The sequence below is a fragment of the Spermophilus citellus genome (assembly GCF_964194105.1).
Source record: "Spermophilus citellus genome assembly, chromosome: 8".
Lineage (NCBI taxonomy): Eukaryota > Metazoa > Chordata > Mammalia > Rodentia > Sciuridae > Spermophilus > Spermophilus citellus.
Genome location: NC_138189.1, coordinates 6,645,941 through 6,659,508, shown reverse-complemented (window position 1 = coordinate 6,659,508; position 13,568 = coordinate 6,645,941). Strand labels below are relative to the sequence as shown.

Genomic DNA, 13,568 nt, shown 5'->3' with positions numbered 1-13,568 from the left:
AGAACTGATAAATATCATGGTTTTGAATAACATTGAAAGAGAATATATCCGTAACATCAAGACCCTGCATTCTTAAAGAAAAAAAAAAAAAAAAACATGGACCTGGGCTTGAAATCAAGGGCGCCTTACCACTGAGCCATATCTCCACTTCTTTCTGTTTTTTTGAGGCATAGTCTAAGTTACCGAAGCTGGCCTCAAACTTTGGATCCTCCTGCCTCAGCTTCCCAAGATACTGAGATTACAGGTGTGTGCCACTGCACCTGGCTGAGATCCTGTACATTCTTTTATATTATTTTATATGCATATATATGTTTATGTTTATGTTTAGATGTGTGCAAGCATCTTCACATACACATACACATACACATATGTACATGAGAATCAACAAAAATGTGTTTTTTTTCCTACATGCCTTTTTCTATTTTCCACATTTTCCCTAGTGTCTTTTCCAGCCTATAGTCACACAAACATAAAGCCTTTTCACGGGATGACTTGTCAGATGGCCTCTGATGACAGCCCTTTGGGAGAGGCCAGGGAGCTTGGTGCCAGACACTGACATTGGTTCTCTTTTCTGCCCTAGGTCATGGCCTCACCTCCACAGGACCACAGGTGAGTCAGGGCCTCTTCCTCCTAAGCTCTGGGAAGGTCAGCCTGGGTCTGTCTGTCGGGCTGCTTTTCCACCCCTCTCTGTTTTTCATTCTTTATGTGGCAGAGAAACCAACAACCCTTTATTGTGCTCATGGGCTTTGCAATTCAGGACTCTGGACAGTGAACAGGGGCAAAGGCTCTCTCTGCAGACTCCTTTCGTTTGTGCCTCCAGTGGGAAGGGTCAGTCAGCTGGGGCTTCTTCAGTGGGCTGGTGGGTGGGCCTGGATGACAAAGGCTGCACCTTGGGCTTGGGTGGACCTTACCACAGAACAGTGAGCAGTGTTGAGAGGGAGTATCCCAAGACGAAAAGCCAGACAGCAAGCATCCCAAGTGACAAGGCTGAAGCTGCAAGTGGCTTCTGACCTGGCCTCAGAAGTCACATAGCATCATTTCCAACACACTCTGTTGATTACAAGCAAGTCGTTAAAGTCAGCCGAACTTCCAGGAAGGAAGTTGGACTCTGCCTCTTGATAGCTGTTTTTATTTCAATAAAACTATCGGCCTGTTTTACATGCTCTTAGCTGCTTGAAGTCTTTCCCTCCAGGGTACAGCTGGTACAAGCCCTGGAAGCTGGCAGATGGGGGGTGGTGCCGGATCCTGGCTCTCCATTAATTAGCTGCCAGCCTTGGATGGAGTGCATATCTCTCTGAGACTGAACTCCTTCATCTGTGAAGTGGGTCTAAATCTGCCTAAGCACCAGGATTGTGGGTGCTCAGTGGTGTTCATTCAACTAAGCACTATATCATGGGTTTCCCCAGAAACGAGGGTTGAAGTGATTCAGAAACCACATTTTATGTTTCTCCTGGATCTCTCTTCAGAGCCAATTTCCTGGCATTAGGCCCTTAGTGGAAGCCATTAAAGTGTGAGTAACAGCATGTAAGGTTGGTCTTGGAGGGTGATTATTTCAGGGAAAGTCCCATTGAACTTCTCTAGAGAGCAGGTGGCTAGACATGGTGACCAGAAGGAGACAGAAGGAGTCAGTGAGGGTCTAGAGGGAGCGTGCAGAGAGGTGATGGGACCAGGGCAGGCATATTGGAACATTTCCTTATGGAACACGTTGAGGTCTGAATCCGGCCCTCAACATGCGTTCAGGAGAATCTGGCAAAAACAAGAGCTAAATCAGAGTGTGAGTTTACTTAGGGCATGAGCACCCCACCCTAACCCCTCCTATAGAAAATGTTCCTAATAAACTTCCCACTCAGGACTGAGGAGGAGTGTGCTCTCTTAGGTAGGTACTTCCAAGTTGTACCAGAGGCCTTTTGGTCTCAAATATACCACCTTCTTGCCACCTCTCATCCTTTCCACCATCCACTCGAGACCTAGAGGGAGAAAATCCTAAGGGGCCCAGTGAATTCAGCTGCTTTTCTGATACATTGACGGGCATCTCAGAGCCCAGGCAGGTAGAGTAGAGCAGCCAGCTGTACCTACCTACCTCTCAAGCTCCAGCTGGCTCCCCACCCACCTCCAGGTAGAGAAACGCTGCCAGTTGGAGGCTGCATTTCACTAACAATAATCTAGAAACACAAGCAAGGAAAAGAACAAACCAAAGCCTCAAAAAGTTAACGAAGAGGCTAACCATCTCAGGGACATTTATAACAATCTCAGATACTTAAAGTTGTTTTCAATTTTTTAATCATAGGATTAGTTAAAAATATGGCTGGGCATCCATACAAGAAATTGCTTTGTAGTCATTTAAAATGATGATGTTGGGCTGCAGGGTGTTGCTCAGTGGTAGAGAGTTTGCCTAGCATTCACCAGGCCCTGGACTTAATCCCCAGCACTGAAAAAAAAATAAAAATGATGATGATGTTGAAGCATGCCCATTGGCATGGATATGTTGATGTTGATAGCATGTTATTTTGTAGAAAACAACATAAACCATGTGATCATGCATGCACACACTAGAGCTGGGGGACAGACATGGCTACAATCAAATATTTATAGTGGCTATCTTGGTATGGACACGGTAGTGATTTTTATTCTCTCCTTTTTTGCATATATGTGCCTTACAATTTTTCTACAGTCACATATATTTTGTATACTAGAAACAATCTATCAAGATATAAATTCTTAGGAAAAAAAAAATTCTCCAGGCCTGTAAAAGACAGACACATATTCAGACTTGGGCAATCCGTCAATGTCAATACCTTCTCAGAGGCTTATACAGAGAGAAAAGAGCTATATTTTTCCATAAAATAAACTCATGAGTTTCTCCTCCCACTGAGTGAAGAATAAAATTGGAGAAGATAGCCTTATTTAGAAAGTGGGTCCTTCCGTCGTAGGTCACCCTATGCAATAAAAACCATGAAAAAGATAGACTTTGGCTGATTTGATTAAAAAGACAAGAAATTTCATTTTGTCCAGGAACATTTGATTTTTTTTCTAGTTTTCTAAGGAAAGAAGTCTTCAAGGCTGATTTTTTCCCACTTTTAAAAGAAAAATTAATAAGGATTTTGGGATTGGAGGAGGAAAGGCCGGTACAGAATAGTGAGCGTCCAGTGCCCCCTGCTGGCGCCTTGCAGATCCTTCAGCAACTAGAGTGAGGGAGCAGAGGACAGTCCGCCTGGTCCTGTCCAGGACGTGCGGACCGTGGGTGGACAGAAACAAATCCAGAAGTGGACAGCCAAATTGCTGGGCCAAGGCGTCTTTTCAGCACAAGCCAGAGTTTCAAATCAGCCCAAGACTGGCAAACCCAAGGGCTGCGATCACCTCCAAAGCCAGTGAATGTTGGAGTCACAGAATTAAAATGCCTAATGTCAATCCCGGGCCTAGAGTGAGGCCAGGGCAGCCTCGTGTCACCAAGATGATGCCAGTTCAGGTAGTTCCAGGATGTTCTATTGAGAATCACTGTCTGAGGCCCCAGAAGGAATAAAAGGCAGGGTGTGGGACCAGAAAGATATCAAGACTGTCCCCACCAGAAAGCTGCTGTCAATTAGCTAGCCAAGGACCGTCTCACGTCCCATCTGGGTTTCTGAAGGCACCAAGGAGTGGGAGGGAGGCTCCTCCCGTTCATTAAAGCTGAGTAAGAGCATGTAAGATTTGTCTTCTCCTGTTCACTATCAACCCTCCATTCAGCCAGGTGGCAGTAGGTCCATAATGTGACAGACACAAAAGCCAGCGTTGGGCAGATTTTTTGTTTAATAAAAATGAAAAGGTAAGACCCCAAGGACTCTGCTGGGCTTGGGTTGTAGTAAATGCTTTGCAAATGAGGAAATCAAGCTCTAGAAAAGACAGGTGAACTTCCAAGGGCCACCCAATGAGAATGATAGGCCTCTTCTTCAAACTCCCAGTGACTGTTTCTACTGTAGCTATCTGTGACTTGGAATTATCAACTCACAATCTCAGATCAGGGAATTGTGGTTCAGAGAATAAAATGGAAATGCCAAGAAAGCTAAATGACTGAGTTTCTGTCTTCAGAGAGACAGGAAACATACAGACTCTCATATGCAGTCATGCACCACATAAAGACCACATACGTGATGGTCACCCCATAAGACTTCAACAGAGCTGAAAAATTCCTATCACCTGGTGCCACTGTGATGTTGTGCATCAAGTATTACATATTTGTGCTGAAGCTGGTTTAAACAAACCTACCCCACTGCCAGTCTTGCAAACACAGCACATACAATTATGTACAGCACATAATACTTGATAGTGATGATAAACTATGTTGCTTCTTTATGTGTTTATCATACCATACTTTGTATCAACATTCTGGAATGCTCCTGCTTATAAGCGCTGTAAAGCAGGATGCATGTTTGCTGGCAGCAGTCTCACATCTCATGCTCACTGGGGCTCTTGCTGGCATCAAGGACCCCGTGGAGTGATTCACCTCAGCCATTCAGGTCTGTGTAAGTGCACTTGGTGACATTCACATAACAAAGTCGCCTAATGATTCATGTCTCAGAACATAGCTACCATCAAGTAATGCATAACTTACATCTATTTTGTCTCTGTTTCTCTCTCTTCCCTTTCTTCTACCCTCCCTTCTTTTCTACCTTCTTGGCCAACATGAGCCACGGAGTCAAGCCCACTCACCTCCTAACCCTTTACTCAGAGGTAATGGAAAGGAATGTAAAGAAGGCTGTTCCTGCCTCTCCATCAAACATGGATAGAGGCTGACCTGAGGATTCTCTCAGTTCCTGCCAGGGAAGGGTTGTGGACTCTCCCATTTCTGCCACACAAGAAGTCACCTTGCTGCCCTCTGTTTTATAGCATCTGAAGTACCCGCCAGCTTCTCCAAAACAAAACTGGCAGTGGTACCAATAGGAGACCAGGGTTGTAAGACCACAGCCCAAAACTTCAACGCTGGTTCTCTCATACCACCAGCAAGTCCTAAGACCCAGGGTGAGGGAAATGAAAGCCGTTAACACACAGAGTCCCTGGTACTCGCCAGGCATTTTGTGACCTTGCCTCACTTACCAGTGAGGTACGTTTATTCCCACTGTATGGATAAGGTAAACTGAGCCCCAGAAATGTCAGATAGGTTGGAAAGAAATCAGTGAAGTAGAACTTTGAGCCATCGGGATGCACCTGGGGTGTTGTTAGAGAAATCAGGCTTTCGCCTCTCATTGACCTGAGCCCCACAGCCAAAAGGGAGTAAAGCTTGAAGAACCCTTGTGAAGGAGAGCCGGGTGGATGTCAGCAGAGCCCAATGCTGAAAAAGTCACGTTTTACTTAAAAATGAGCAAAAGGTAGTGAACAAGTTCCTACAATAGAGCTGAAACCAATGTTAACAACTTAAACTGGGTGAGAAAAATGTGGTCACGAAATTGAACTTGAAAAGACAAACCCAGAACACAGCATCTTGTTTGTGGGCACTGAGCCGGGGGGATACCCTCCAGAAACTGTGAGCCGATTTCCTACCTCCTTGCCATGGGCCGAAACTTTCCAGCAGCTCTTTGGGGTAGACACTATTATACCCATTCCACAGGGTGACAGTAGTTAACAAGGTTCACCAGGGGTGGGGTGTGCCTGGGGCCTCTTGGTCAGAACGGCCAGGGTTTGAAGCTAGAACTTGTCATTCCGCTATCATGAAACACACCTTGCCTTCCTCTTGCCTTTGATCCAAGACTCCACTCCACTACTGGGGAACTCCAAAGCTGGCCCCCATGAGGAGATAAAGCATGAAAGACTAAAAGACATAGAAAAAATGTCCTCAGGGCTTAACCTCAGGAGGTGTTTATTGTATTCCAAGTTAGCAGTCCAAGGCCAGTGGGCAGCTCTGCCTTGGGATGTTTTCAGAGACTGGGCTCCTCCCATCTTCCTCCTCCCTCTGTATTGGCCTCAATCCTACAGACTAAAATAGTAAGTTCTATGCTCCCTGGAGCAGGGTGGAGGAAGAAAAGAGAAAGAAGAAACAGAAAGAGCATAGCAACTTTAGAAAGTTTCTTGGAAATTGTGAGTTGATTCTGTGCCTAGATTCCAGGTCCAGACTCAGGGCCTCATGGAGCTATAAGGCAGACACGCCATACAGACTTGGCATGGCCAGCTGCCCAGCACCTGAGAAGGCAAGGCGCAGAGACCCAGGGAGAGACAGCTGTCCTGCATGGACTCCTGAGAGATGGGTGGACAAGGTTTGCTGACCACACATTTGGAAGTATGTCCTGATGGATGCCTTGGAGTTGGAGCCAGCTCTCAGTGGCCCCGTCCCTGTCCCTCCTCTCTGCTCCCCCGAGCTCTCTCCCATAACTGAAATGAAAACAGAAGCCGGTTTTGCTTGGGAAACCTGTCCAGCTAGAAAAGATCCGAGAAATCTGCCAAGTTCACCTCCTAAAGAGACAGGGTGGTCAGAACCCTGAAGGTCCTGCCTTGACTTCTCTTCTCACACAGGGAGCCTGCTCTCATCCTGGGCCTGCTGGGAATTCGCAGCCTGTAGTATCCTTGGAACGGGAATGGCCCATGCAGCTGCACCTGGGGCTCAGCTGGACAGGTGTCCCTGTGAAGCCACCAAGCAAGGTGTGGGCCATGGCACCAGCCTTGCCGCTCCAGTCTTGAGGCTCCATTTCTAACTTAAGTGGCCAAAGTGTCTCTGGAAAAGGGTGGCCCTCTGAGGTCACTGGTTCTAACTTTGGAGTGAATGAACGGCATTGTGGGAGCTTGTGTAAAACCTGGCTCTGCTTCCCCAGGTTTGGCCTGGATCGAGGTTTTCTGGCTTTCTTCTTTACCAAGGAGAGTCCAGGGCCAAGGTGGGGGAGTGCAGCTCAAGGGACATTGGCCATGTGCCTTAGTCATCGGGCTCTGCTCCTGTAGGCATGGGAACCGTGTCCAGGTGGATGGCTACCGGGCTGGGGTGATTGCCTTCTGCCTGTCTGCGTACCCCTGGGCTTTAGACCACACATATTCATCTTCACTTCCCTCTGGGAAATAACTTTCAAAGGAATGTTGTTATTTGTAGAAAGATGTTTCCTTGAGGGGCGCGCAGCAGTCAGTTGTTCTGCGGAGCTGTTTGGTGCCTGTGGGTGATGGATGGCTCTCCACAGACCCTCACGACAGAACCATAACTCTTTCGGGGCTGATGTTAAAAGCTCCTGAGCAGTTTCCTTTTGCTTTTTAGAAAGTGACTCTCATTAAGAAGCCAACTGTATTAGTCAGCCTGCCATCACCGTGATTAAAATACCTGAGATAACCAACTTACAGGGAAGAAAGGCTTACTTAGGCTTATGGTTTCAGAGGTCTCAGTCCATAGTCAGATGGCTCATTGCTTCCCAGCCCATGGTGAGGCAGCACCTCATGGCAGGAGCCCACAGTGGAGTAAAGCTGCTCACCTCATCAGGGACAGGAAGGGGCCAGGGTCCCAATGTCCCCTTCAAGGGTGCATCCCGAATGACATAACTTCCTCCCACTAGGCCCCACTTCTTAAAGATTACACCACCTCCCAACAGTACCACAGTTTGGAGACCAAGCCTTTAGGAGATGGGCCTTTGAGGGACAGTCAACATCCAAACTGTAGCATCAACTTATCCTTCAGGTGCAGGAAGACGCAAAGACCCGAATGAGTTTGGAGTGGGCCACTTTGATGGGAATCTGAGGTCCAGCAAGAGGAAGGGTCAGATTCAAGTTCACCTAGCAATGAAGGTTGTTAGGGTTTGGATTTGAAACGTTGGCCATATTAAAAGCCTGGTCCCCAGTGCAGCCATGTTCAGAGGTGGGACTCCTGAAAAGTGGTTGGATCATGAGAGCTCTGAGCTCATCAATGAATTAATCTACTGATAGATTTATAATTTGATGGCATTATTGGAAGGCAATGGAAATTGTAGGATGTAGGGCCAGTTGGAGGAAGTAAGTCACGGGGTATGTGCCATGTGCCCTGGAAGGGTATATCAGGATATATCTTCTCCCTGGCGTCTCTCTCTCTCTCTCTCTCTCTCTCTCTCTCTCTCTCTCTCTCTCTCTCTCTCTCTCTCTCTCCTTACCAGCTGCAAGGAGGCAGCTTTGGTCCTCCATACCTTCCACCATGATGTTCCACCTAAGTCCAGGCCCAGAAACAATGGAGCTAACCAACCATGAACTGAAACCTCTGAGAATGTGAGCCAAAAGACATCTTTACTCCTTTGTTTTCCTCTGATATTTTATCACAGCAACTAAAAGCTAATACCAGCATCTACTTAAGATCTTACCATGGGTTCTGGTCCTGGGGCTTCCCCTGTACCTGTGCTGGCTCTGATACAGCTGTTCACCCACCGAGCACATACCATATGCTGGTCTCTGCAATATGCTGGGTGACCGGACTAATCAAGAGTCTAAAATCTTGCCTCAGCCTTGGGAGAAGCAGGAACCAGTCTAGCTTATAATTTGTTGATTGGCTTTGTTCCTAGATGGTATAGAGAAACTAAAAAGGAGGTTTTAATTGGGCAGGAGTAATATCTATAATGAATAAACCATAAAATTTTTAAGTGGTGAAATAGAACAGAGGTTTACTTCTCACATCACAATCCAGGGAGGACGGACTGAAGAAAGTCTTTTTCCAAACATTCACTCACTTTTACTCAATGGCTTCTATTATCCCCAGGGGCCATGGGCAGCCACTGGCTAAGGCAAAGCAAGAGCATGCAGGTCCAGAGGGCCAGCCTGGATGGAGCCAGTCACACCCAGCACATCCTGGTTGCCATGCCCACCCAACACAGAAGGCACTGGGAAGTACTCAGGAGCTTGGTGCCCATGGGAAAGGAAATGGGTCTGGTGAGCACACTGGTGCGCTCACTAGAGTTCAAAGGGGAGAAAGCATTGAAGAAACAATTTCGCAATGTCCTTAAAGAAGAGTGAGACTGGGCTTATTCCAGATGGTGGGCAAGGGCACAGGGTCTACTGCAGTGGAGGAAAAAGATGGGCTCAACTCGGAATACAGGAAAAGTGGGGATATATGGCCTAGGAGCAGGGTGGAGTCACAGGATGCAAAATTACTGAAAGGAAACATCAGAGATGAGGAGACTTTGGGCTAACCTGACCCCACAGGATCATGCTGGAGGCAGGCCAGGGGGAGCAGGCATCCCCAGAGGGCAGTGGTGGAGGATGGGGAGCCCAGTGAGATATGGAAGGTGAACAGACATGGAGGGGGGTGGATCCTGCCTACACTGACTTCGGAAGATTTTGCTGAAATTGAACAATGCTAAAGCAAACACAGAAGTCCAGGGGCCAGGACCCAACTGAGACTAGAGGAGCTAGCCTGGAGCTTGGTTCAGCAGAGAAGCTTTGTCAAAGAGACCGGCAGGTATCATGGGGAGACCAAGGCTCTTGGACCACGCGTGGAATCTGGACTGTATGCTGTGGTGATGGGTGAGATGAATGAATGCAAAGTTCTGGAACGCCGCTTAGAATCGTATATCAAAACTCTGTACGGATGGAGAACATAGAGATGTATTCTGGGAAAGAAAGATAAAAGACAAGCCCTTCTCTAAAGAAAGTGTATACATGCACCAAACAAGTCTTCAAAGGCTGCCTATTTTTATTTAAGTGTCCTGGTGAGAGGGACAGAAAATAAGTGCTTTAACAATTCAGTGAGGTTAAGGTGGCCTGAGGGATGCCCAGGAGTCGGGGACAGTAGATCTCAAAGGACACAGCATTTGGGAAGCAACGGGGAGGGGGGCGGGTTGAGGACACCAGGTGGGTGGGTACAGGATGACCCAAGGGGTATGAAGCATATTTGGGGAATCCAAGAGACCGGAACGCTGGCCTTAGGTGAGAAAAGAGACCCCACAGAGCCCCCTGGGGATGTCAGCAAATGACCACACTCTTCAAGCCAATGTCCCAACATGAAATCAGACTGAACCCTGAATTAGACCAAGGAGCTGCTTTCCTGGATGAGGAGGGCCAGAGCAGATCCCTAGTAATTCTCTGCTCATTTGCTCCTTCCGGGCCAGCTGGCCCTTAATGACTGTCCTGATTAATTTAATTCAATTCACGAGAAAGTACAAATTGCTACTCTGAAGAGCTGGGAAACTTGTGACTTCTCTGCCAGGGATCTCAGTGGGGACATAATTGTGCTGGGTCAGGAAGCTGTCAGTCATGGCCCAGGGTAGTCTCAGCTGTTCTTCTTACCACCCCCATAGGCTAGGACAGGGGTCAGTTGCAGACAGGACCCTACTCCTCCTGGCTCTTCATCCCAGGGAGATGTCCTGGGCTGGTTAGCACTTTCCCCATGCATGAGTCCTGGGCAGACACCAAGGAACAGGGCTTCCACTGAGCACACTCTCATGAGCGAGGCTACAAGAGATGTGGGCATTCTGACACAACTCACAGCTGTGTGCTTCACGTTTTGGCATGGTAAGGGCATTCAGGGTAAAAGGACAAGAGTTTAAGAAAATAATGAAGCGGAAGCAAGATGTCGCAGGGGCCACACCATGGTCTTCTACAGCGCCCGATGAAGGGCAGCAGTTTGCCCTGAAGACCTTTGCAGCCAAAGGAAGGAGGGAAAAGTAATTTCTTACAGAAATAATGTTTTCCATTAAATCAGAGCAAGCCAGTTGCTACAAACCTCATAGTTTCTGGTCCTGAGGCCTGCAAGAAACATCTCATGTGTGTGCTAATGAAGAGAAGGTGATTAAGAACGTCTCTTGCTTTCATGCTCATCACAGACTAATACAGTACGAAACTACAATGCAATTGAGAAAAAATAGGTCTACGAGGAACCAAAAGAATCTGCATTCACATGAGCAGTTCCTTAGAGGTTTACATAATCTGAAGGTCAAGCTTAAAACCGAATATTGAGTGGGCTGCAGGACCTCAGGCAATCTTTTATAACAAGAGCCCAAATTAAGGAGGTGAGATTTGAGAAACCTCAACGGGATAATATTTATTCGACAAACACCTATCAAAAACACAAGGCTTCTCTGGGGACTTGTGCTTGGAGCTAGGGATAGATGAATGGATAAATATGAGCCCTGCCCTCAAAATATTCTCGGTGCATTGGAGGAGACGGGGGAGGAGGGCAGCCTGGTAAATACAACATGCTGCACCACAGAGGAGAGGGGAGAGGAGCTGACCTCATTCTTATCTTCTCAGTCAGGGCTCCCGGGGCAGTGGGGTGGGGTTCCTCTGGCATCCTGCCACTTTCAGGGAGCATTTCCAACTGCTGTGGAAAGAGCGGAGCGAGCCTTCCTGCCTCCACAGTCCCCTCTGAGTTTCCGTCTTTCCCCTTGTCCATCCCCCTGTTCCAAGAGCAACAGGAAACCAGGGAAATGTGGGCATGTCGTAAAGCAAGGTGAACTGAGAGGAACAGGAGATTTCTGGGGGAACAGGGTCCCGTCCTCTGCGTGTTCTGAGCTCTCACCAGGGTGGCCGTGACTAATGTCTGCTGTGTTTTTTCGCAGCCCAGGACCAGGCTATCCGCCAGCCTCTTCCCCACAGGGTAAGTCCACTGCTTGCCCTAACTGTTGGGTGAGCCTTTGACGCCTACAAAGCCAGAGGCTGTTTTCAAGTCATTTGATGAATTTACAAGAGAAAGAAGACTTTCCAAAAGGCTTACTTCCCTGGCAAGGAAAAGTGTGCTTCAATCCTTGGGTATAAAACTATGTTCTAATTCCCGAGTCATAACATAAAGATTAAAAATTAAGGTTGAAAAAGGTGAAGATACCAACACAGTGTCCTGGTGAGTGTGTTGTGGAAAAGGCGCTTTGTTCATTGTGAAATTTTAAATTGAAAGAAACTTTCTAGAAGCAATTTCACAATATTAACTAAATGATATAAAATACACAATGTTTGACCCAATAATTCTGTGATTAACAGTATAAACTAAGGAATCTAACCTAAATTTCAGATTACACATTTAAAAACATTCACTGATATTTTGTAATAATATATTCTAAATGGTAACACATTGGAACGAAGCTAAGTATTTAGTAATACAGAAATAGTGGAATGTCTTATATCCACTTATGAAGCCATTTGAAATATTTACAAATAATTTTTAAAACTAAAAAAAGATTAAAATTTAGAACACTACTCAAATATCTACTATTACAAGTAACAGTATTGTTAAATTATATACGCATATAATTTAAATAGCTTATATATTCACACATGTTTAGATATAGGTGAAATCTACATCTAAAATCATTGACTTGTTACTCTGAAGTACTTATTTAGAATTTTTATTTAGGCTAATGGACCCCTACCCAGGAGACACACACACACACACACACACACACACACACACATACACACACACACAAGCACACATACACATACACACAAGCACACAATATTCTTTTAAATAAGGAGGCTCATGGACAGTGGATATTGAACATGCAATTAAGAACCCTTGAGACTTACAGATAATGGATAAAAAATTATAGATATGACTCATCCCAAACAAATCTTTCTCTCTTTCACTCTTTCTGTGTCTCTCTCTTTCTAGAAAGAAATAGATCAAAATATTTATATCCACCTCTGGGGAAGAAAGTCTGGTCAGCCTTTGATACCTACAAACTTGTAGTTCTTGGTGGCTTCCGGCCACCACCAGCCCCCATGGAGTCTAGCCAAAGGGTTAGGTGAAAAGCAGGTTCTTCTAACAGGCCCCAGATTTCCCCCAAAGAGGCCATACCCATGGCCCTAACAGTGCACCTGTTGTCCTTCCAACAAAGTCCATCTGTGGGCTCCCGAAGGAGTCCCCTGCTGTGCTCCAGCAAAGAACTCAGTTTCCATGCAGTTCCAGAGCCCAGCTCTGTGCTCCTCCACCATGTCTGCAGGACTTCACTTTCCAGAAGCCTTGCCCAGCCCTAGGCCCTGGCTCTTCCCAGTCCAGACATCAGTGAGAGGGAAGCCTCCTAAGATATACTGAGCTCTCCTTACAGAGCAGATGCCAAGTGGAGCCTTCATAGGCATCTCCTCAATTAACCTTTGACAACCAAGGACCAAGTAAAGTAGGCTTAGTCATCTCCAGTTTACCGACTGGGCATCTGAGTGAGGGAGGTCAAGTAGCCTCCACAGTCAGAAAGCAAACCACAGTTTCGATCTACGACAGAGTGACCACTGAGCCATGCTGTCACCCAGCTTCTTACTTGGTTTCACATCCAGGAACTTCCTAGTCCTAGCCCTCCTTCCCTCCTACGCTAGGTGAGGAGACAGACTAAGGAGGGACAATGCCCAGTCTCTGAGGCACAGCCCCAGGCTGCCATGAAAATGGTCCTGCTCCATCTCTGTGTCCCGTGGCTTACCCTCTTTCCTTCAGGTGCCAGACTCTTCTCTTCTACCGCGTTCCTGCTGGGAGGTCACTGCAGGGCCCCTTGTCACTGGGTGCTTGGCTCTGTTAAACTTGACAAGTTGACCGAGTCCTCTCCTCAGGGAAGACTTGAGGCCAGCCTTCTGCTGGGAGCAGAAGGACCAGCAACTGGAAGTCAAGATGGTGGTCCACAGACCCCTCAGCCCACTTCTTATGGTGTCCCATGGAGAGCACGAGCTCAGGCTGCCCACTGCATCCTTAC

At 46.9% G+C, this 13,568-nt stretch overlaps 1 protein-coding gene across 1 annotated transcript in view; it reads left to right on the top strand.

Moving 5' to 3' along the window:
- Positions 1–13,568, top strand: part of CLNK (cytokine dependent hematopoietic cell linker) — a gene marked incomplete at its 5' end in the record, with an annotated part of 165,558 nt that overhangs the window by 91,293 nt on the left and 60,697 nt on the right. Inside the window, 2 exon segments of the mRNA XM_081303475.1 lie at positions 581–609; positions 11,457–11,494. Coding sequence (XP_081159601.1) covers positions 581–609; positions 11,457–11,494 — 67 coding nt within the window.